The 25,463-nt window shown below is 35.0% G+C and overlaps 3 protein-coding genes across 5 annotated transcripts in view; all 3 read left to right on the forward strand.

Annotated features, from left to right (window-relative positions):
* Positions 1-4,152, forward strand: part of fgd6 (FYVE, RhoGEF and PH domain containing 6) — a 35,240-nt gene extending 31,088 nt beyond the window's left edge. For all 3 annotated transcript variants that reach the window (XM_051108563.1, XM_051108564.1, XM_051108565.1), the window contains exons 20-21: positions 1,653-1,801; positions 1,881-4,152. In XM_051108563.1, coding sequence (XP_050964520.1) covers positions 1,653-1,801; positions 1,881-1,917 — 186 coding nt within the window. In that variant the 3' untranslated portion in view covers positions 1,918-4,152. The remainder of the gene's footprint in view (positions 1-1,652; positions 1,802-1,880) is intronic.
* Positions 4,153-5,309: 1,157 nt separating this feature from the next.
* Positions 5,310-20,503, forward strand: nr2c1 (nuclear receptor subfamily 2, group C, member 1). The gene is made up of 14 exons (XM_051108497.1): positions 5,310-5,450; positions 6,901-7,009; positions 9,738-9,968; positions 12,035-12,113; positions 12,221-12,400; positions 12,512-12,659; positions 12,736-12,832; positions 13,962-14,140; positions 14,231-14,378; positions 14,471-14,592; positions 15,249-15,388; positions 19,162-19,299; positions 19,382-19,487; positions 19,566-20,503. Exons 2-14 carry the CDS (start codon positions 6,956-6,958, stop codon positions 19,738-19,740), a joined length of 1,797 nt encoding a protein of 598 aa, XP_050964454.1. The 5' UTR covers positions 5,310-5,450; positions 6,901-6,955; the 3' UTR covers positions 19,741-20,503.
* A 2,365-nt stretch (positions 20,504-22,868) lies between these two features.
* On the forward strand, positions 22,869-25,172 carry ndufa12 (NADH:ubiquinone oxidoreductase subunit A12). The gene is made up of 4 exons (XM_051107080.1): positions 22,869-23,016; positions 23,494-23,576; positions 23,666-23,753; positions 24,887-25,172. The coding sequence occupies exons 1-4, from the start codon at positions 22,928-22,930 to the stop codon at positions 25,065-25,067; spliced, it is 441 nt and encodes a 146-aa protein (XP_050963037.1). The 5' UTR covers positions 22,869-22,927; the 3' UTR covers positions 25,068-25,172.
* Positions 25,173-25,463: the final 291 nt, after the last annotated feature.

Here is a 25,463-nt window from a genome sequence, read left to right on the forward strand (position 1 = left end):
TTGTAAAAAGGGGCATAATAGGTCTCCTTTTTAAAAAGACATACTTTTTAGCAGTATTATTATCGGGCAGTATTATTAACTATGGAACTATTTTGTACTGATTTACTACTAGCAACAATTGAAACTTTTGAAAGCGGATATCTGTTTTTAAAGGGGATAACGAATGTCCATTTTCTACAAGTTTAGAGTCTTCATGAAATGTTTTTTAACATACTTTGGTAAAAATTAGTCAGTGGTTGTGGAAAACAACACCCTTTTTACCTTGTCAAAAACAGCTGTGTTCACAGCGAGCCATTTCGGTGCATGTCTCTTTAAATGATAATGAGCTGGTGCTAACCTCACCCCTCTCTTTCTAAAACTAAATTTTAAAACTAATCCACTGTGTTCTCAGTGGCTCTGATGTTGGGAGATAATGAAGACTATTATGTTCTCTTTTACATCCAACTACAAAACACCTGGATTGCTTACGAAACGTTGTTGCTACAACTGCTCAAACGCAGAGAAAATGGCAGACAGTGTATAACTGGCTGAGGGTGGAAATATGCTAATGATAACTGAGACTGTTTAGGTTTTTTGGGGATGAAAAAAAGAGTATAAATGGATTGGATGTGTGTCCACACACTGCTAGGCAGTGTTGCCAAGTCCACTGTTTTCCCGTGGAAATTGGGCTACTTTAACACCATTGCCGCGGGTTAAAGCAACATCAAATAACATGATATTTATCCTCTGAAATGCGAATTTTACCAGGGGAAACCAGCCAAAGCATGACTGGGGTAGTTCTGGGTTACTTTTGAGTAGCAATTGGGTGGGTTTTATTGTGAAAACCTGGCAACCCTACTGCTAAGACAAATTTATATGCAAACACCATGTAAAAGTAAATTTTGCATCCAATGTCCCCTTTAATTATTTAATTACCATTGTCAGATTACATGTATATTTACAATGAAAGCAGTATTTGTTACGAACAAGAAATATAAATGTAAAAATTTATATAGAAATTTATAAACTTGCACTAAAGGAACTAATAAAAATTAAAACTTAAAAAAAAACACACCTCACGTGAAAAACATTTAGTTAAATGCTGCCTGGTGTAATTATATCACTACAAAACAAACTAAATAAATAAATTAGTGCTGGGCAATGATTAATTACTTATATTAATATATCCATATAAATTATATATCAATATATTTAATATATAAATAAAAAATTTTCTTAAATATATACATTCATGTGTGTGTATTTGTACATACATAATAAATATACACGGTACACACACATATGGTTAGCAGCAAAACTATGTACTGTACACTACACGAACATCACGATAAAACGTGATTAAAAAAAAAAATCACATTCCTTTTCTAAAACATATACAATCAGCATGGACAGTTCGACCAGTTTTAAGTTGACCTTTGAATGTTTTTTTGCAAAGCTTCCGGATTATTTGTTGTAGAAGTTGCTTGTTATCAGAAAAACTATTATTATGAAATCAGCTATTTTTGCAATACTGAAAACTAGAATTACGTTAGCACCATCACTATTTTAGTCAATTGTTCCTCTAAAAACCACTTTTCATAGTGTGATGAGAATATGCAGATGTGTATGACGTAATCAAATCTGTCATGTGGTGATGATTGCATTGTTTTCAGGATGTTGCGGCATTGGAGAGTCAGCCGCTGCTGGGCTTTTTCCTCCGAGAGGAGAAGACAGGACCGGCTCAAAAAATGCAGTTTAAACTATACCATAAAAACACACTCTACTACATCTTCAGAGCAGAAGACATCCCCACTGCTCAGAGGTACACAAGCACTTGTATGGCGTTGTGTAGAGGTCTATAAATCTAACAAAATAACTAAATCTGTGCTTCTTTTTTTCAGATGGATTGAAGCGTTTCAAGAGGCTATGATTCTTTGACTTGTCTGGATTGGATTAAATGGAATGAAAAGATGTCACTTGTTGGTCTCTGCACTGTGTACACAGGCAGTGAGTTTAAAGATGCTTAAATCAAGACCCAGTTTGAAGCAAAGGATGATGGTAGTCATAGTTTATGCATTAATCTATTTTAAGCACCCTAATGAAGGTCAAATGAGTGGCGGTTTAGTATGCCTCCATTGTGCTTCAAAAATGTGAGGTATTAATCCATAATTTTTAGGAAACACTGCCTCTCTGTGCCAGTTCCTCTCAGTGCTTAAGATTACCATGAATCCCACAAAGCCTTCAGGGTCAAAAACATCAGACTGGTCATGAGCTCTAGAAAGAGATGTTTTCACTGACTCCTGACTACTAGGTTTGCCTATGAATCATATTCAAAAATTAATTAATCCAAATTTGTCCTGCCCACTTTCAGAAGCACTAGTCATATGGACAGTTTCAATTTAATTGCAGTATCACTTGTTGCATGAAGAAGGTTTAAAAAGATTTGGTCAGGGGTGTGATTCATAGTCAAGTCTGAATGTGCATGAGCAAGTATGACAAAGGAACGTCTGATGCCAGGTCGCACCTTTGGCACGGTCATGTGGCGCAGTCCGTGCAGTCTGGCATGGTGCATTATGGGAGATTTTGGATTCAACTGTGAAAGCTGGGAAAAGAGGGCTTATAAATTACTGGGCCTTAATTGTAAAGCACAGAGCGATTTTATGTATAAATTGTACATAAAACCATGTTTTTGGACATTGATGGTTAAAGTTGCTATATGGTTTTATGAATTATGAATGTTTTTTTACAAAAATTTTAGAGTCATTGCAAAGTTGGTTTCACTAACAATTTATGTTACCTGCAGTGATTTACATAAAAGTGATTTTACGAATGATTCACATATTGAATGTAACAAAATGCATAGTTTTTTACCTGAATATGTTTTTCTAAACAAATCATTATGCTAAAAAAAATTACTGATACTGATTTTACAAATGGTTCATGCATGGAATGTGAGCATTTCTATTATCAGTCTTCATAAAAGAAAAAAATATATATATATAATATAAACAATTCATGCTTTATATGCAACTATTTCTGGAAAAAATGGTTTTATGAATAATTCATACATATTTGTTCTGCTCGTATTTCCTGAAATGGCCCTTTTTATTTGGTTTTCAGTCTGTTACTGTTGCAAAAATGTTTTAATAATCTTAAACATTTTTTTAAAAACTCTTTTGTACAAAGTAGGTGTTTTGACTGTTGTTTTAAACCTTATACTGGACAGAACTGGAAGTGTACATATTTTGTAAATGGTAATATAATGCAGGTGTATTTAAAATAGTTCAGGATGTTTAATGGCCTCAATGAATTATGGGTAGTAACGACACACAGTGCCAGGCTGGTTAACTCAGCACTGTTTTAACGTACTATATTAAACATTATAGCACACCGGCTGTGAATACAGAGAGGAAAAACTAGTGCTTTTATCAGGGAAAGATATAACATACATTCAGTAATCTAATGCACCTTGTTCAGGACCACCTCTCTTAACACTTTGACCTGATTATATTCTCTACAGTTTTCACTAAGGTCCTTTGTCAGCTCCTCCAGGCAAAGAAAGCCACTGATCTTTCACTGTTTGAAGTGTAACAAATCCAAGAACAAGGGATTTGATTTGTTTTGCGGTAATATGTTAGATATCGATCACGTTTGTGTGTTGAATGTTTGTTTACATTTTGTAAGATTGTATTGCATTTTGGGAAAATTAGACACACCACTGTTTTTGTTTTCTTCTCCTACATGTGATCCACTTTTAAAAACATAATTGGTATTCCTCATGCTTTTTGTCATTTTGGCACTAGTTCACTGTTGCAACCCAAAGGAAGGTTTTCATCCTGAAGTAATTTGTTGATATCCTGAGGATTTCAAGGGAGTAGGCTATGCCCCAACATAAATGTAAAGTGCAAATAATTTTTAATAAATAATGTAATGTAATAAGATAACAACATGTCTGTATGTCTGGTTAAACTTGGTTTTATAATGACTTAAGGGAAGGTTGGTTGAATATAAATATAGAAAGTACATTACGCAATTCACATTCCATGCAGTTAATTAGATCAAATTATGGGGTTTTGGCTGGTACCAGTAACTAAAATGGAGTGGCTGATGGCAAACTGCAAACACCTTGCAGAATCTGCAAAATCTTAATTATTTTACCAAAATATGCAGATTATATAAAATGCATGTTATATTTTATTTAATACTGACCTGAACACATTTCACATAACAGATGTTTACATATAGTCCACAAGAGAAAATAACAGCTAAATTTATGAAAAATGACAATGTTCAAAAGTTTACATACACTTGAATCTTAATATTGTGTTGTTACCTGAATGATCCACAGCTGTTTTTTTGTTTAGTGTTTAGTGGTAGTTGTTCACGAGTCCCTTGTTTGTCCTGAACAGTTAAACTGCCTGCTGTTCTTTAAAAAGATCCTTCAGGTCCTGAAAACGTTGTGGTTTTTCAGCATTGTGTATATTTTAACCCTTTCCAACAATGACTGTGTGATTTTGGGATCCATCTCGTCACACTAAGGACAAGTGAGGGACTCCTATGCAACTATTACAGATGGTTCAATCGCTCACTGATGCTCCAGAAGGAAAAACAATGCATTAAGAGACAGGGGGTGAAAACTTTTGAACAGAATAAGGATGTGTCCATTTTTCTTATTTTGCCTAAATATCATATTTTATTTAGTACTGCCCTTAAGAACATACTTCAGTGTTTCCCAGAAGACAAAATAAGTTAAATTTACCCTGATATTCAAATTCAAACGTTTTCACACCTTAAGTAATAGTTGCATAGGAGTCCCTCAGTTGTCCTCAGTGTGAAAAGAATCATACAGTCATTGTTGGAAAGGGTTCAAATTCACAAAAAAAGCTGAAAAAACAAAAAAATTGTGGGACTTGAAGGACAGTTTAACTGTTCAGGACAAACAAGGGACTCATTCAGGTAACAACACAGTATTAAGAACGAAGTGTGTGTAAACTTTTGAACGGGTCTTTTTTATAAATCCAACTATTATTTTCTCTTGTGGACTATATGTAAACATCTTTTATGTGACATATCTTGTAAGTACTAAATAAAAAATAACATGCATTTTGTATGATCCCTTGCGGATTTTGCAATGTGTATGTAAGCGTATGCCTTCAAGCTTGGATAAAGTAATCTAACAATCGGTTAAACCAGGACAAGTATTGCCAAATGTGTATCCGATTCTTCATCATTTTGGCTTCCTATAGCACTCCTATAAAATTAAACGCAGTTTTGCCAACGCCGTAAATACACTGCCATTCAACCTTCACTAAAATCAATGCTGTCTCACGAGTGGATTTGCGCATGCGCAGATGTACAGGGCTGCTTTGAGCGGGTCGCGAACTCTGACCTCCTGTAGCTGCAGTGAGCCGTCAGTTTACGATAATTTATCAAAACATCACAGTATTTGGATAATTTCTCACGCGTTCAGGGTAAGAACAATCGTTTTTATATTGTTGAAGCCCGCTGTGTTTGCAGGAACTGTTTAGGGTTGATAATTCAGGAGAATATTAGCAGTGTTGATAGCCGGCCTGCTAACACGCGTTAGCGTACTAGCCGCTAGCGCAACAGAAAATATCGATCGTTACAGGCAAATGCCAGCAATTGAACTAACCGTAAAATATCTTTTTGGTTATATAAGAAGACTAGATATATTAAACAAATGAGCTAACGGACAGCATAACAAAATCTGGTACAGGTAATATGTTATTTAGCAGGCTAACGCTATCAGTTGGCTAATCTGTTTTCAGTGCGCTGAAAAACACAACAAACGCCGAGTACAAAATAACACATAGGTGGTCATTCAAAGTATTAATTTCTCATTTGATTATCAAAACATCTGAAGATCCTAAATGTGTCCTGTAATCCATATGTGGCGCGCTGCTGCAGTACAGATCCTCTGTGTATGTATGGGGAGCTTTAACCCTTCAATCATGACCTTTAACCTACAGGAACAGATCTAACTTTATCTTCCCGGATCAACACCCACACATTCCACATGAGTTAGTGACCCCCAGCTGTCATCCACGCGGGATCGCATTTTTATTCATCATTAAGTCATTTAGTTCTTTGAATAACAGTAAAACCAGTACGCGATGCTGGCTAGTGTGCTAATGCAGCTATTGCTAATCAAAAGTCAGCAGGATTTCACTATTTCTTTATTAGTTTGAACTAATTGACAACACTAAACATAATATTTAAACACGTGTAGAGCATATAGATCGATCATGAATAATAAAGGTCCTGATTTAAATAACTGGTGTATGTGAATAACAAGAACTGCAAAGTCATGAACCATCTGAATGATAATAAATAAGATGAAATACTCAGGAAGGCAGAGTTTCTTTATATAATTATTTGAACTAACTCCTAAACCTAAATATTAAACCTAAGCATGTAATTCATCCCATCCTATCGACACTTTATGTTCAAGACTTTTCTAAGAGATCAAACTCGAGATGTTTGCCTGAAAGTCAATAAAACAGGTTTCTTTAAAGAAACAACTTTAAAGCATAATATAATAGAGACTTAGGCTAGTAAGTCTCCAGAAATGTGCTTAGCAACTACATAGCAGTGCCTCTGTAATCACCCACAACACCCCTAGCATCTTGGCAGCAAATTCTGCATGGGACAGCACCACTCAAAAAACACCACACCCAATATTTGTTAACTTGTACCAGGGATTTTCCATATTTATGTGATTATCCTTGTGCGAAGGGACTCCCCCCCTTTGTATGTTTGCTTGTGTAAAGACCCAGTTTATACTTTAAAAATTGAATATGTATATGTGTGAAATATTATTTTTCAGTTACTTGTGCAAGGTCTTGTAAATGGTTGGTGTGGATTCTTGAGAGTATCTGAGATGCGTGTTATTTTTCTCAGGTGGGCGTGTGGCGAATGGGGCGTTGCTGAGCCTCGGTTCTGACAGAACAGTATCATGGAGGGAGAAAGTCCCAGAATTCAGCTGGTGTCTGCAGATGGAGGCCTACAGGTGACTTACACTGCATGTTTAGACAGTAAATCTGACCCTGGACCACAAAACCAGTCATAAGAGTCAATTTTGAAATCTGAAATTGAGATTTCTACATCATCTGAAAGCAGAATAAATAAGATTTCCATTGATGTACAGGACAATATTTGGCTGAGATACAACTATTTGAAAATCTGGAATCTAAATATTGAGAAAATCACTTTTAAATTTGTCCAAATGAAGTTCTTAGCAATGCATATGTGACCCTGAGATTTACACATCATCTGAAAGCTTAATAAATAAGATTTCCATTGATGTATGGTTTGCTATAATAGACCAATATTTGGCTGAAATACAACTATTTGAAAATCTGGACCACAAAAACCAGTCATAAGAGTCAATTTTGAAATCTGAAATTGAGATTTCTACATCATCTGAAAGCAGAATAAATAAGATTTCCATTGATGTACAGGACAATATTTGGCTGAGATACAACTATTTGAAAATCTGGAATCTAAATATTGAGAAAATCACTTTTAAATTTGTCCAAATGAAGTTCTTAGCAATGCATATGTGACCATGGACCACAAAACCAGTCATAAGGGTCAGTTTTTCCAAATTGAGATTTACACATCATCTGAAAGCTTAATAAATAAGATTTCCATTGATGTATGGTTTGCTATAATAGACCAATATTTGGCTGAAATACAACTATTTGAAAATCTGGAATCTGAGGGTGCAAAAAAATAAAAATATTGAGAAAATTACCTTTAAAGTTGTCCAAATAAAGTTCTTAACATTGCATATTACTAATCAAAAATTACGTTTTGATATATTTACAGTAGGAATTTTACTAAATATCTTCATGGAACATAATCTTTATGTGATATCCTAATGATTTTTGGCATAAAACAAAAATCAATAATTTTGACCCATACTATGTATTTTTGGCTATTGCTACAAATAAACCCCAGCGACTTAAGACTGGTTTTGTGGTCCAGGGTCACATATTACTAATCGAAAATTAAGTTTTGATGTAATTACGGTAGGAAATTTCCAAAATATATTCATGGAACATGATCTTTACTTAATATCCTAATATTTTTTTGGCCTAAAAGAAAAATCATTTTGACCCATACAATGTATTGTTGGCTTTTGCTACAAATATACCTGTGTGACTTATCACTGGTTTTGTGGTCCAGAGTCACAAACGTTTGTAAAAAAAGTTGCAATATTAAACTGCTGGTAAGACATATTTTCAGACCGACACAAACTTTCCTGCCATCAGTGCAACTTTATTTTCTTTTTGTTTTTTTAATGGAGGGGTGTTGTAATATCTTTTCCACTGCACTGTGCAAAAAGCTGGCCAACCAATAAGAGGTATAATTACTGTGACAAGGGGTTGTCAGAAATGTAAATTTGCACACTACTGCTTTTGTGTAGCATTGTATTTCTGCTTTTCCATAAGTCCCACCTTAAGCCTTGTTTCCACCGTGCAGTACAGTATAGTACAATTTAGGACGTTACACTCTGATCCAGCTTGCATTTCCACCCATACTTGATAGGAAATATGAAAATATGAAATTCTAAAATACACACTTAGATTTTTTGTTTGCGCACTCTGATGCAAACAAGGAGACACTTCCTTCCCCTTGTAGCTGGGGCTGGGCGATTTGGCAAAAATATTAATTCTTTTTTTTTTTTCAGAACATTTGACCAATTCTCGTTTTTTTTACGATCTTTAACTAAAAATTTAACTACAACATTATTGAAGTAACTTTTTTCTTTATTAACCCCTCTAGTTAAAGAAAATTCTGTTCCACGTGCACCACACATGAAGTTGTCAACGTGTTAAATCACTTGTTAAATATCTTTGCAGAAAGGATGCATGAACAACTACATCTTGTACAAACTTGTCTTATACATATGTTCAGAAATATATATATAATATATAATATATATATAAATATATAATTTTATTCGTTTGCACCGCTTTTCCATTGTTTTTTTTTACGTAAACACGGACATGATTCACTGTTGCACTCGCATCTTGTGCAGCGTCTCATGCATGAAACGGCATTCCAAAAACACGGTGCTCAAGTTATAAGAAGTTCACTCCATCATCTTGCGTGTTTTTCCTATTCCACTGCCTTCATCGCATCTTTGTCATCACACATGAGTGGTTAATCACATGTGCTGACGTGGTTGGATCATTATTTTCTCTCTACTGTCAACATTGACATATTGTTTACTGTCTAATTCTAATGTTTGGTAATGTTTCTATTCAAAATCACGATTCCTTGATTTCTAAAAAAAATTTAATTGTGGAAAAACATTACATTCGATTTAATCAATAAAATCAGAAAAATCACCCAGCCTTCGTTCAACCAATCAACATTTTGTAGTGAGTCTAGCTCCACCCTTTCGATACTGGACTACTGTGTTAGGTACCCCATTGGAAGGGTCCCAAAAAAGTGGTACTGTACAGTTCGCTGTTTTGGTACCATTGACTACTTCTGACAACGAAAACGTAAATAATTGCGTACCGTACTGTGCTGTCCCACTCATTGGAAACAAGGGTTTATAGACTGAATTTGCATTTTTCATTCAGTCGTGAACAGACTAATGGCATAGAAATATCAGACCGAATTTCTGTGTTGGTTTGTACACATTTAGCCTATTTGCTTTATTATTGTAAATGCTATTAGGTTTAATTCTGATGATCTTTTTTTGTCATGTGTTGTATCAGATTGTGACGGAGCAGCAGTTGGCCCAGAAGGTGCAGATAGTCACAGCCATTGATCAGGCTGGAGCTGGCAAGCAGCAGTTTATATTAGCTAACCTGGATTACCCCAACCAGGAGAAACTGTTCATTAAACAAGAGAACTCACCAGCCAAGGTCATCTTAACATCTGCTGATGGCGCAGCTGTCAATCAACTCCTTTTCGCATCACCTGAGCTTACAGGACAACAGATCCAGGTAAACAGGCACCACTCGTTTAAGCCCAAAGTATACTTTAATGTGTACACTGCGCTTTGCGTAGTGGGTGTGTGCCATAATTACGTCATCAGCATAGTGTGCACAAACTGTACACATGTAGCCTGATATTTCTGTTTTCACATCTTGAATTAGTTGGTCCACAAGTTGGCAACACTGGTCCAAACCTGCCCAAAAAAACAGTACTACCACTACTGGAGAATGCAACAATACACAACTGCAAATTTAATTTGAAAGGGTACAGATATATTTTTATCAGTCATACTATGGTACAGAAACATTATTTAATACTATATACTATCAAAGCACCATGGTGGTTTTTTTTTTATTTTGGGTAAGACTTACTAAAAGTGTAGTTGTGATAATCTGTATGTGCTTGTGTGTTTATATATATACCAGGGATGCAACAATACAGTTAGTCTACAGTTCAATATGTACCTCGGTTTTTAACCACGGTTTTCAGTTCGGTTCGGTTCTGATAGCTTTTTTTTTTTTTTTTTTTTTTTTTTTCATCTTATTAACAACAAAATACTCCTGTAAACCTCTGTATACTGGAAAAAGCGTGGATTATTATGTCTGCTTAATATTTCTTTTGGGAGAGGTATTATTTTTCTGATTTTTGGAGCGGGTTATAACTGCAGCCAGGAGATCTACAAATGGGGGCGGGAACTCCAAAACGGAGTGGCCGCTGCAAAATAGGGCGTGGCTTCCTCCCTTTGACAGACAGGCACATGACATGCATGCACAGTTTTCCCCCCAATCCACTTCAGCACAAACTCCACCCCACAGCTGATTTTAAAGATTTTATTGGATGTGTCAATCACAGTGTTGATTTCCTACACTATGCTACACAAATGCTAACCCCTAAACCTACCCCACACCTGACCCTAACCTTAACCAGTGAAATTGACTGCATGGCGGGATTGGTGCTGATAGCATGGCAGATAAACTGTTAATAATATTATGCAATATGGGATCACCTGGCCATTCTGTAACTCCCCAACCGGACCTGACCGGAAAATTTGACATTTTTAGATACCTCCAGCGTCACTACCCCCTCCTGCCCTACGAATTTCAAGCTCTAGGATGCCCCCGTTGCTTAAAACCAAGCGATAGAGTAAAACCTTTCCCCTGTGCTTCACTGGGACGGCTCGTGGGAGAGCTCGTGGGTGATTCCCCTTTATATTATTAACCACTAGCCACAAGCTTTGGGGCTCTGCTCTCACTGAGCATATTTATTTATATAGATAGCTTATTTTATTTGAGATCAACTACAAACAATGTTTAATTCATGAAGTTTAATTTTGAAATGTAAGTCAATAACAATAACAAGTTTTATCTATGTTCTTCAAGCATCTTGTGTATTTTTATAATGATTAAGTATATTTGTAAGCCATTGCTAATCGACATACAGTATAGGGGACCAGGGGAAACATTACAAGTATTTGCATTTTGCGCTGGTGGATCATAACCAGGTTCTAAGTACTGCTTCAAAATGGCAAAAGAAGAAACAGGAGCCGGCGCCAAAAAATAGAGAGTATGCAATTTATAGAAAACCAAAGAAAACTCAAACAGGCTGATCAAAAGTTTAAGATCATAGCCTTAAAAAGTTAAAATCTGCACAAAATATGGCTTTCATGTCATTGTTCTTCAGGCAGTCACACTGTCATGACCTTCTGATGGCAATGGCAAATGATTCTATGATAATAATCCACATCAGATCACAAAAAGAAGTTATTTCAAACACTCGACTGATGCTGTGAAGTAAAAATATGTTGCTTTTTCAAATATAAATGGGGAGGTGTTGCCTCATCTCAGCATGTGAAATCACGGGCACACACAGCAAATTTTGAGAGAAATAAAACAAGGAAATTATTTAAATGCAAAACCGAAAAAACGCAATTCACAAGCTCGTACTGAACGGTGGATGTCGAACGGTTCGATAATATATTGAGTATTGTGACATCCCTAATATAGACAGTATTTTCATTTGTAATTTACACAATATTACTGTTCATATTTATATATTAGAATGTTTTGTTTTTCAGTTTGTGACGGAGGGCTCAGAACAGGGTGCTACGAAGCCTCCAGTGGAGTATTGTGTAGTTTGTGGAGACAAGGCCTCAGGTACATGACACACACACACAGTCTTGCTTTACATAATTGTAGACCTCAAACAGAATTAAATGAATTCTGTTACTTTTATAAATAGATGTCATTTTGTGTTTGTTCAGGGCGCCATTATGGTGCAGTGAGCTGTGAGGGCTGTAAGGGTTTCTTCAAGCGCAGCATCAGGAAGAATCTGGTCTACACATGCCGTGGGTCTGGAGAATGTGTTATTAACAAACACCATCGGAATCGGTGTCAGTACTGTAGACTGCAGCGCTGCATGGCCCTTGGAATGAAACAAGACTGTGAGTCCACATCAGATTCGTACTGATGACTCAAATCATGCCGCATGCTGAGGAGAGTGTGCTGTCATTAGGCTTATGATTATCACCTGGTTTCTGATATTCCCCTAACAGCTGTTCAGTGTGAGAGGAAACCGGTGGAGGTGTCAAGGGAGAAGCCAGCAAATTGTGCACCCTCCATTGAAAAGATCTACATCCGTAAAAACCTCTGCAGCCCTCTCGCCGCCATGCCAACGTTTGTTAGTGAAAAAGAGACTACCAGGTATGGGTGTGAATGTGTGTTTGAGTCAAATCGAATTTTTTTTTTTGTTTCTAACTCACACTTTGTCTGATCACAGGTCCACAAGTTTACTGGACTCCAACATGCTCTTGAACATCCAGCAGTCACTTTCCAAACTTGACAATACTATTTTAATTCCTTCTTCACCAGATCAGGTATATTTTTTAAATTGTTGAAGAACATGTATTTAATCCATTATATTTTGTTCCATAAAAGCCAACTGGGTAAATTTTGCAAAACAACAAAAAGTTTTTGAACAGTAAGCTTTTTAATGCTTTTTAAAGAAGTCTCTTCTGCTCACCAAGCCTGCATTTATTTGATCTAAAGTACAACAAAAACAGTAAAATTCTGAAATATTTTTACTATTTAAATTAACTGATTTCTATTTGAATATATTTTAAAATGTAATTTATTCCTGTGATTTCAAAGCTGAATTTTTAGCATCATTACTCCAGTCACATGATCCTTCAGAAATCATTCTAATATTCTGATTTGCTGCTCAAAAACATTTATTATTATTATTATGTTGAAAACATATTATGTTAAAAAAGTATAATTTTTTCAGGTTTCATTTATCTGAAATAGAAATCTTTTGGAACATTATAAATGTCTTCATCATCACTTTTGATCAATTTAAAGCATCTTTGCTAAATAAAAGTATTAAGTTCATCATTTCTTTCCCACACTTTTGAATGGTATAGTGTGTAATGTTAAAAACGCTTTTTATTTCAGATAAATGCTGATCTTTGTGTCTTTCTATTCATCAAAGCATCCTAAAAAATGTACTCAACTTTTAAATATTAAAAATAATAATAATAAATGTTTCTTGAACAGCAAATCAGCATATGAGAATGATTTTTGAAGGATCATGTGACACTGAAGACTGGAGTAATGATGCTGAAAATTGAGCTTTGTTCACAGGAATAAATTACATTTTAAAACATATTCAAACAGAAAGCAGTTATTTAAAATAGTAAAAATATTTCACAATATTACTGCTTTTGCTGTATTTTGGATCAAATAAATGCAGGCTTAGTGAGCAGAAGAGAATTATTTAAAAAACATTAAAAATCTGTTCAAAAACTTTTGACCGGTACATATATATTCCTCACAGTTTTCATTACCAATGCCAAAATTATATATAATGTCAAATTATAAATATTATTTACATATAAAGTATTTTTTAGTAATCGTATTGTTTGTTATTGCAGCATTAAACTTAATTGTTTTGCAAATTTCAATGATTTTGGGCTGTAATTTAACCTGGACTGACGTTCACTATAGAACGATTCCAGTCAAGGAGATCTGGGTACCTTGGCCAATGTGGTCACATCTCTGGGTCACCTCAGCAAAAGTCGTGAGATGATAGACAGCAGTACTGACCTGTCAGCGATAGAGACCATGAGTAACGATGACAGCGTTATGACGGACATTCAAAGGGAAGAGTCGAATGATGTCACACGGTGCGGAAAGCAACTTTTGTAGATCTGACATCAAGCCTTGAAGATGCGTGGTACATGGCTGTGCTTGAAGTTCTGTTTGTGTGCATCCAGGGCCTTTGACACGCTCACAAAGGTGCTTCATCCTGAGGAGGGTTGTGGGGAAGAAGTGGCTGAGGGGGCTGTCAGGGTTGATGAACAGACCACCGCCCTACTGGAACTGGAAGGACCGCTACTCTCAGATATGCATGTGCCTTTTAAGGTTAGACGTCACTGTTGACTTACACACACTGCAGTTACAGCACCAAAAAAAATGATGGATCAATAACAAACTGTATTAAATATTGTGTGTAGCTGATGATGCCGCTGCCCATGCCAGACTTCCTGAATTTGAATTACATCTGTGAATCAGCTTCTCGTCTGCTTTTCCTCTCCATGCACTGGGCACGCTCTATTCCAGCTTTCCAGGCCCTTGGGTGAGTGGTTTCAGGTGATCGCACATGGGATGGCACCAAATACAATATTTGAATAACTGGAAATGCATTTTTAATGTAATATTTGGAACTATAAGGGTATTTATAATCAATGTGGGGAAAAAGTTACTTTTAAAAGTAATCCATTACAATATGTTACTCCATAAAAAAAAGTAACTAATTGTGTTTCTCAGTTACTCTTTATGGAAAGTAATCCGTTGTGTTACTTTTGCCTTACTTTTGTCACCAGGGCTGGGGTTGCTGCTTTTTCTTAATACCAAAAAAACCTAAAGTTATATTTTTGGCAACTGTAAAGGCCAAAAGTGAAATTTAAGCCTCAGGTGCCTCTCTCTCAATTCCTCTCTCAGTTTCTCTCAACACAGGACAGGAGAGATGTGAATAAATAGGAAAGCAAAGTAACTTGCATTACTCATTTGTAAAACTAACTCAGATATTTCATTGGAAACTTGGTGTTACTTTACTAGTTACTTGAAGAAAGTAATCTGATTACATAACTTGTGTTACTTGTAAAATGTTACCCCAGACACTGTTTATAACCACCACGTCTTGCATTCTCATAAAATGTATTGACTGTAATGATTTTATTTGAGACTTTGTGGCTGTTTCCTCATTTTATTTTCTGTATTTTTGGTGTTTAGCTCAGAGAACAGCATCACGCTGATGAAGGCCTGCTGGAACGAGTTGTTTGCTTTAGGTCTGGCTCAGTGTTCAAATATTATGAATGTAGAAACAATCCTCACAGCCATAATCAACCACTTACAGACCAGCTTGGAGGAAGGTATGTCGACCTGTTGCTCTTGTTTTTGTGTCCCTAATTTATGTTACTATTGAGCTATACATCATAAATTTTAGCTTAGTTGAGATCCCCTACTGAAGTCTACAGACAGCTTAATATTTTACATACATCTTAAGTTGGCTGATACCTTTGGATTTCAGGAATGGAATTTTGAAAAGAATTCTCCTACGAGAATACGTTTTGTATGCAAAGAAAACAAAAAATAATGACTTAATTCAACAATTTGTCTCCTAGGGTCATGCGGAGAATACAAATTGTTGAATAAAGTTGTGATTTTTGTTTTCTTTGCGTACAAAACGTATTCTCATAGCTTTGTAAAATTATGGTTGAACCCCTGATGTCACATTGATTAGTGACGTTTCTTAACGTTGATCATGTTAATTACATTGCTGTCTATGGGAGGGTCAGAGAGCTGTTAGAATACATCAAAAATATCTTAATTTGTGTTCTGAAGAACACGAACGAAGCTTTTAGGGGTTTGGAACGACATTAGGGTTAGTGATTAATAACAAAATTTTCATTTTGGGGTGGAGTAACCCTAATTTTGACAAAAAAATGTACATTCGAATTTCCTAAAAAACACCCCAGCGCGACATCTGACGGGTTTTCCTGGTTGGCATCACATATTATACATATACACTACAAAAAAGGGCATATCTAGCTTAGTATTTTTGTCTTGTTTCTAGTCATAATATCTAAAAATTCTTAAATTAAGATGCATTTACTAGATAAGCAAAATGATGCACTGCAAAAAGTGCTTTTCTTGTTTCCAGCCAAAATATCTTACAATTCTTAAATCAAGAAGGATTTTCTAGACAAGTCAAAATTTCTGTCTTGTTTTCAGAAAAAAAAATCTAAATTATGTGAGTTTTTGCTTGAAACAAGCAAAATAATCTGCCAATGGGGTAAGCGAAATTATCTGATTTCAAACAGGAAACAAGATTATTTAGCTTGTTTCAAGCAAAAACTAACTTAATTTTGAGTTGTTTTTTCTGAAAACAAGACAGCAATTTTGACTTGTCTAGAAAATCCTAGATATTTTTGCTGGAAACAAGACAAAAAATCTAAGTAAGAAAGTATTTTTTATGAGGTTTTAAATATAAATTAAGTGAATTTTGCTTAAAACAAGTAAAATTATCTTTCAGTTGATTAAGATTATTTTTGTTACCACACTGGCAGATATTTTACTTGTTTTAAGCAAAATTCACTTAATTTATATTTAAAACCTTATTTATACTATCTAAGAAAAATATTAAGATTGAGTGCTGCAGGGATGATGTATTTTTGTAGGCCCAGAAACAAGTCATTTTATCAAATCATCGTCCCAAACTCTTTTTTTTTTTCTATAGGGTTTTGATTAAACACCTGAAATAAGGCTACAGAGATTGTCAGGGACATTAAATTTCATCACACTGAACATGAAAACTCATCTACTAACAAGTCCACTTTTACAGCCTCATTGGGTTTATAATTACACTTCTGCAAACTATTCTAGTGGTGTGTGCGCACCAAATGCGAATTTAAATATTTACTCAAGTATATTACATACAAAGACACAAATAGACTGACGACTGTAAAAAAAAAAAAAAAAAAAAAAAAAAGACGTGTCTACACTTCCTACCACAATAGTAAAGTGAAGCTTCTCAGTGTGGCCATTGCCATCTTGCGAAAATGACGTTGTTTGCAGCCAGAGTCTGCGCAGTAATGATTCACTTAGAGCTTGAGTCTTTGCAGTAGTGATCGTGGAGTGGAGCCAGGCTATCAAAGTCCCGCCCAAACTCCTGCAGATCCAATCACAAACTCATAATCATGACACAGTCACACCCCATTTTTATAGCATCAAATAACTAATTAACGAACACCTGAGCATACATCAGCGTGGTAAGAATTACCTAAAATGACAGTTACACTTTATTTTGATACACTTCAGACATTCTACTAGCTATACGTATCTTTGCAACTACATGTCAACTAATTCTCATTCTAATCATTTCAACTAATTCTCTACTAATCCTCAAATGACTAGTTGACATGCAGTTGCAAAGTTATTTACTGTTAGTAGAATGTCAAAAGTGGACTATCAAAATAAAGTGTTACCATAATGACAGAAACCATCTTTGGAAAAAAAAATATTTGAAGTGTAATTTGACTGTTTCCTTAGTCTCACATATTTACTTTGACTCATGGTGGGGTTATGAACTATACTGGGTCTAGCCACCAGGGGGCGATCGAAACGTTTTGGACCTCACTTTTCAGTGCTTGTGTGGCACACTTGGAATAGATCAGGCATTGTGAATTGGGCGACAGTATTCACCTAACTTGTGTCTTTTGCATTGAAAAATTGAGCGGGAAATTCATGTGACATGTTGTCACACAACATAATCAGCAAAGGGCTTATTGAGACATCCGGTTTGACACAATTGTATCAGAAAATGGAAGCGAGCACACGCAATGTTTTTATTCACGTGAGTGACACGAAAAAAATTCCGCGAGTGATCTAGCGTGAGTAACAATCGCATTTGGTGTCCACTTCCAAAATAAAGATTCACATATAATGTGCTTACCCCCTTGTTATCCAAGATGTTCATGTCTTTCTTTCTTCAGTCGTAAAGAAATTATGTTTTTTTGAGGAAAACATTTCAGCATTTTTCTCCATATAATGGACTGCTATGGTGCCCCGATTTTAAACTTCCAAAACGCAGTTTAAATGCGGCTTCAAATGATCCCAGATGCGTTTGTAAATGATCCCAGCCGAGGAAGAAGGGTCTTATCTAGCAGAACGATCGGTTATTTTCATAAAAATAATACAATTGATATACTTTTTTATCTCAAACGCTCGTCTTGCTTTGCTCTCTCTCTCTGAACTCTGTGTATTCTGCTTCAAGGCAGTTAGGGTATGTTGAAAAACTCCCAATCGTATTTTCACCCTCAACTTCAAAAATCATTTCAAAAACATCCTACATCACTGCAGAAGTACCGACCCAGTTTTTGCAAAGTGAACATGCAAAGAAGATCAAACACCCTTAACAAAAAAGGTAAAACAACGATATAGGATGATTTTGAAGTTGTGGGAGAACATGAGATGGGAGTTTTTCGACATACCTTAACTGTCATGAACCGGAACAAAAACAGTCCAGGCAGAGTAAGACAAGATGAGCGTTTGACATTAAAAAGTTTATAAATTGCATTATTTTTATTAAAATAACCAATGCTAGATAAGACCCTTCTTTCTCGGTTGGGATCGTTTATAACCTCATTTGGGATCGTTTGAAGCCGCATTTAAGCTGCATTTTGGAAGTTCAAAATTGGGGCACCATAACAGTCCATTATATGGAGAAAAATGCTGAAATGTTTTCCTTAAAAAACATAATTTCTTTACAACTGAAGAAAGAAACACATGAACATCTTGAATGACAAGGGGATGAGTACATTATATCTGCATCTTTGTTTTGGAAGTGGACTTCTCCTTTAACTCAAACTCATTGAAGTTTTCTGAAACATACTAATAGTAAAATCATGCGGTCATGGTGTAGTTTGTTTATTGCTGTTGTTTATATGTTTAGTTTTTCACTTTTGGCAATTTGTATTTAGGCTTCAAAATTCATCACAATCAGCAGAATGTGTTCATAGAAGGATTCATAAGACAATGGAAAAATCCTATTGCCAAATTGTTAAAATATTATCTGGAATTATCATTTGAAGTTCATTAACTGATACACATATACATAAACTAATGAGAAATGTGTGTTCAACAGAAAAACTGTCCCCGGAGCGCGTGAAGCTAGTCATGGAGCATATCTGGCGTATGCAGGAATTTTGTAACAGTATGAGTCGCATGAGTCCTGACGCGTATGAATATGCTTACCTCAAAGCTGTGGTTCTCTTCAGCCCAGGTGAGCACGACTGAAGTATATCTGAAAAATATTAATGAAATTCCATAAAGTAAGAATGGAGTTGATGCTGTGTTTGTCATAGATCACTCTGGAGTGGATGGCACTCTTCAGATCGAACGCTTTCAGGAGAAAGCCTACATGGAACTGCAGGACTATGTGAGCAAAGTGTATCCAGAGGATACATATCGGTGAGTGACTCTACTCTACCCAATCTTGACAGATTACTAGTTGTAACTATAAACTAAACTATAAATTCTCTATTTCAGTCTTTCAAAACTATTAGTTCGTCTGCCTGCTCTGCGGCTAATGAGCGCAGCGGTGACCGAAGAGCTCTTTTTCGCCGGTCTCATCGGGAACGTCCAAATCGACAGCATCATTCCCTACATCCTCAAAATGGAGTCGACCGACTACAACAGCCAGCCAATCAGCACAGCTGAGTGACAGAAACCCCGCCCGCAGCCACGCCCATCAGCTTTGCTTGCTCAGACCCTTTGAGCCAAATCGATATAATCATGTGAATTTTGAATGAGGAAATCATTTTGTTATGACTTTGCTTTTTCATTTGGTCAGTGATTGTGTCTATGGGTTATATTGTATGGATACAGTGGTTTACCGCAACTGTTGCGGTTGGATCTTTTGGGCTTTTATTGTACTGGTGTACTTACGTTTAAAAAAGTGTCTATAAAGATACAGGAAGTGCAAGGAACCTGTTCTCAAGAACTTGTTCTAAAGAGACCTTTGCCCCCCTCCCATGCCCCAAGCACTGACTTTCTTTGTATGTATATGAATTATGTATATAGAAATAATAAATGTCAAATCAAGGGGGAAAATGTCTGTATTTTGGTATTTGTTGGAGACTGTTTCTTTTATATGAACACATCAAATGTGGTATACAGGGTTCCCACAGTCACAGAAATTCTTATTTCATTTCTTGAAAAGTCATGGGATGTTATGTAGCGCATGTAAATGTATCTGTTTATGCTCTATTATATTTAATTGGCGAAATATGAATCTATAAGTGCAATCTTCAAATTTTGGTCAGATGTGTGGGAATCTAGTCAGTGGTTTGAACTCTGTAATGTTTAAATAACGCATATGTTTGTGTTGTGTTGTTTTTTTATTAAAAGGTTAACCAGACTTTAAGAAACATGTTCTGAACAAACTTAAATTGCTATCATTACTATCATTAAACCTCTGGAATATGTCTTAATTTGTTCTAAGTGCACACCACCCAGAGACAACATGATATGCTCAAACAAAATTAAAGGAATTATCCCAGATAGCACACATACGTCTCCAAGATGTCTGTTAAAGATCTAATGATCTGAAAAGCATCTGCTGTGTACAGACATCTGATAGATGTCTGTAAGATGTCAGTTTTATATACATTCTAAATCATAAACATCTTAAAGACATCTAATAGATGTCTATTTGACATCTGATAGGAAAAGACCAATAGACGTATTGCAGATGAGCAAACGCTCTAAAAATACGTCTTGCAGATGTAAATGTAGATGTCAAATAGACGTCTCCATGACGTACGTGTGCTATCACGGATGGTATCATCAGTTAACTTAGTTAACATGAACTAAGAATAACAATACTTCTACAGCACTTATTAATCTTGGTTAATGTTACTAATTTACTAACAGTGTTGGGAAGGTTACTTTGGAAATGTAATAGGTTACAGATTACAAATTACTTGATTTAAAATGTAATAAGTAGTGTAACTTTTCAACTACTTTATTAAAGTAATGTAACATTACTTTTAATTACTTTTTGATTACTTTTCTAAATTTCAACTGTTAATCATTTTCAAAGATTTAAACCAGGTAGAGTTAACCTTACAGTAGCACTTAACACTGATTACTGTCAGACTTTCAAAATCCTTTATCACTTGAATTAAGATTATAATAAGTAAGGGATAATACACATCTTTATTTTGCGATAACAACTGGCTGAATGTACATTATCTCACTTATTACACAGCTGCTTGATAGATTATTTAGATGTTTTGTGTCAAAATAATTAGACACGAAACACTGATCTATGTTGAAATATTTGAACGCAAAGCTTCCATGAAGAAAGCGGCAAGTTCAAACTAGACATTTTAGGGATACAGTGCAGTCATACCACTTTTCTTACACAACATTTCACCACATAAATAATTAAGTAGTAGTACTAGTTTGTTAGTTATCTTATAATCCATTACAATGTACAAAAAAAAATAAAAAAAAAAATATGGCAGCAGCTGCGTTTGTATGAAACAATAGAGCAAGTCCACGATATCAGGATGACAGAATTAAGAAACTGTACACATAATATTAAATTAAGCTTTAATATTTTATTAGCTAACCAAACTCTAAGCTTCCATCAGCATATAGCACTGACTTAAGTTGCCCCAAATGAGTCTGAGCTGTGTAATAATTTAATTTAAAGCACAGCCACCAAAAATTCAGGCTTTTTTTTTTTTTTACTTATATTTTTGGGCTTTTTATGCCTTTTATTGTGATAGGACAGTAGAAAGATGACAGGAAAGAGGGGAGCGGGATCGGCAAAGGACCTCGAGACGGGAATCGAACTCGGGTCACCGTGAGCGCTGTTGCGCTATATGTCATAACAAGATCATAACATAAATAACATCATAACAACGAAATAGTTTAATAGCCATGATACCGGGTTTTAAATCAAATGTTTGCATAGTTATGACAGAAAACACTAGCATCTAACAATGCCTTGGAAAAAACAATCTTAAAAAATAAAGTTTATGCATAAACCCAAATAGGAAATAAACAGTTATTGAATAAGCATGTGTCCTATTCTGTGTCCTAAACTCCTGAAACATTGGTGTCTCATTAGAGCAGTCAATGCAATTTATGAAAGAAGTCAGTTAAATCTGTAAGTGGGGGTGGGTGTGTGAAAAAATTCAGATGTAATCCCCTTTGTAATCACTGGCATTTTTCAAAAGTAACTAATTTAATTACACATTTTTTTTCTCAGTAACTGTAACTAATTACAATTACATTTATTTTGTAATTAAATTACGTAATTCCGTTACATGTAACTAGTTACTCCCCAGCACTGTTTACTAATGTATTATTGAAATCAAACGTTGCGTTTGTTAACATTAGTTAATATGCTATGAACTAACATGAACAACGAACGACTGTATTTTCATAAACTAAAATTAACAAAGATGAATAAATGTTCATTGTTCGGTCATGTTTACACATTAACAAATGTTAACAAATGACACCTTATTGTAGAGTGTTACCGAAATTATTAGATATGTATTAATGTTTACTTGTGATACTGTGGCAAATATTTGTGGTAAAATACGATGAATATGTACTGTATAACAAGCGTGAACGCACTGCTCGTTCTATTGTTTCAGGTAAAATATAAAGGAAAAGTCATGGTTTAACTTTCATCTACTTATAATTTGAGGAATTTGTATATAATATACATACAATTCTTTAAAACGAGAGACGTAATTTGTGTCTGCATGAATTTAAAGTGGGTGTACGGTTATTTCTAAAAGTGCTGGCGGAACCCAATGGGTGTTATCGTGTGAAGGAGGAACGGTAAAGTTGCGTGGCAGTCCGTCAGTGTTTAGAGTCCGTCAACTATGGCGGAGTACGGGAATTTAGTGCGGAGGGCAGTGGGCCAGCTCACCGGTCACGGCGGTGTTAAAGGCTTCCTGCTGCAACTTTTTAGGTGGGTCACTCAAGTAAATATGTTTTTATAGCTTTAGAGGTAAACAGTGCTGTTAAACGGAGTGTGTAAAGCTGTCAGACACTGAAGGCAAAGCAATGACCTCTCTGATAGTGACGGTACACAGTCAAATGTGAATGTGAAAATGTTTACCAGAGTAATTATTTTAATTTGCATATTATATTGCACCTGGTGCCACAATACAACAAGACAAATAAGAGAGTTTTTTTTATTTAAACAATGAGATCTTTATGTACATATACATAGACACACGATATTAAAAATATAATCATCGTACAAAACAAGAACGTGTTATGTAATCATTTTTATTTTTGATTCATTTCTATCGTTGTTATAATTACTACTATTAAGAATGGAACTGTTTTTGAACGTGCACTCAATAGTTTAGGAGATTGGTTATTATTTACTTATATATTAGACTTAGTATATTAATACTTATTAAAAATGTGTCTTTTTCAGGGTGAATGATATCAAGACTGGAGCCTTGGTGGGTATTGACAAGTATGGCAACAAATACTACGAGGACAACAGATACTTTTTCGGTATGAATGTACATACTGTAGGTGTCTGTACATAAATTTACTGTGTTTTATGTCTTATTAATGTTTATTTTGTAATTTGTGACTTTCAGGCCGTCACCGATGGGTGATATACACCACAGAGATGAACGGCAAGAAAACTTTGTGGGATGTTGATGGCAGCATGGTCCCTGCCGAATGGTAATATACAGATGTGTTTTCAGAGATTTAGTTTTCTACCTTTTGCACTAAATTGTATGTAGTTATTTAAGATACTCTTGCCTTAATTATTTTTGGAAGAAAAAAAAGTATTTATTTAGGAGTATTTTGGTTGAAAATTGATAATTGGCAGCCATGATTAATCAAAACATTAGGTAATTTTACATTGCAATTGAAAAACTAATTTAGCCCTGAAAATACATCTAAAATACTTGTAGCAAATAAATGCAAAGACATTCATATTTCTCTTGCTATTCATTTGGAAATTACCAGGAAAATTAATGTTAAAAGTAAAACTGTATATATATTTACTGCCATTCAAATGTATTAAATATATTAAAAGATTTTTTAAGAAGATTCTTCTGCTCATCAAGGCTGCATTTTTTTTGATCAAAAATCTTTAAAATTCAGAAATATTTTTGTAATTTAAAATAAGTTTATATACTTAAAAATATAATTTGATTTTGTGTTGCAAAGCTGAATTTTCATCATCGTTACTGCAGTCTTCAGTAATACATGATACTTTGGAAACTGTGATACTTTTTTTTTTTTTTTTAGGATTCTTTGAGTAAAAAGTTTTTTTAAAAAAAAGAACAGGATTTATTAAAAATAGAAATCTTTTTTTAAACTAGCGTTCAAAAGTTTGGAAAAATATTTTTTTTCTTTCTGTTTTTGAAAAGATATTAAGTTTCTTAACTTTTTTTATTTAGCAAAGATGTTTTAAATTGATAAAAAGTCACAGTAAAGACTTAGTAAAAAAAAGTAAAGTGTTCGATAATATTTCTACTTTGAGGAAATGTTGTTCTTTTTATTCTTTTTATTCATCAAAGAACCCTGTAAAAGATATCACAGGTTCCAAAAAAAGAAGAGACTTAAAATTAAAATCCTTACTGATCCTTACTGAACTTTTGAACAGCAGAAATATTATTGCAATTATGTATTGTAAAAAAAAAAAAAAAAAAAAATCAAGAAGCACAGAATAGAGAAAATATGTTTTAGAATAGAATTACATTATATTTTATACAGAAATTCTCACTGCTTTGGCTGAAAAACACTTCATTTGCCAATGTATAATAATGTATCCTCTAATTTTCTCTCTTTCGTGTTTTTCTCAGGCACCGTTGGCTGCACTGCATGACGGATGACCCTCCCACCACTCACCCTCCAGAACCCAAGAAATTCTTGGCTAAAGTTCATCAGTTCAACAACAGTGGCACACCTAACTGCTACGTACCCTATTCAACCACCCGCAAGAAGATCCACGAGTGGGTGCCACCAAAAACCGGGGAGAAATAATCCCCTCATCCTATTTGTGTTCCTTACCACCTTTGACCAGTTCTGCTGTTTGGAACATTCTGTAAATTGTAGCTTCATGATCATTAATAAATTAAAACAAATGTTTTTGTTTCTTAGTGACTTTAAAATTCATGATCATAAAGCATCGGGCTTACATATACCAAGGCTGTTTTCAGTTTTAATGTATTTTAAAATATTATTTACTCCTGTGAGGGCAAAGATGACTTTTGTGCAGCCTTTACTCCAGTCCTCACTCCAGTCCTCAGACTCACATAATCCTTCAGAAATCATTTTAATATACTGATTTGCTGCCCGAGAAACGTTTATCAATGTTTGAAACTGTTAAAACCCTTTGGAAACTATGATTTTCCCCACATTATTAGAATTCTTCGATGA

Source organism: Labeo rohita, chromosome 4, assembly GCF_022985175.1.
Source record: "Labeo rohita strain BAU-BD-2019 chromosome 4, IGBB_LRoh.1.0, whole genome shotgun sequence".
NCBI lineage: Eukaryota > Metazoa > Chordata > Actinopteri > Cypriniformes > Cyprinidae > Labeo > Labeo rohita.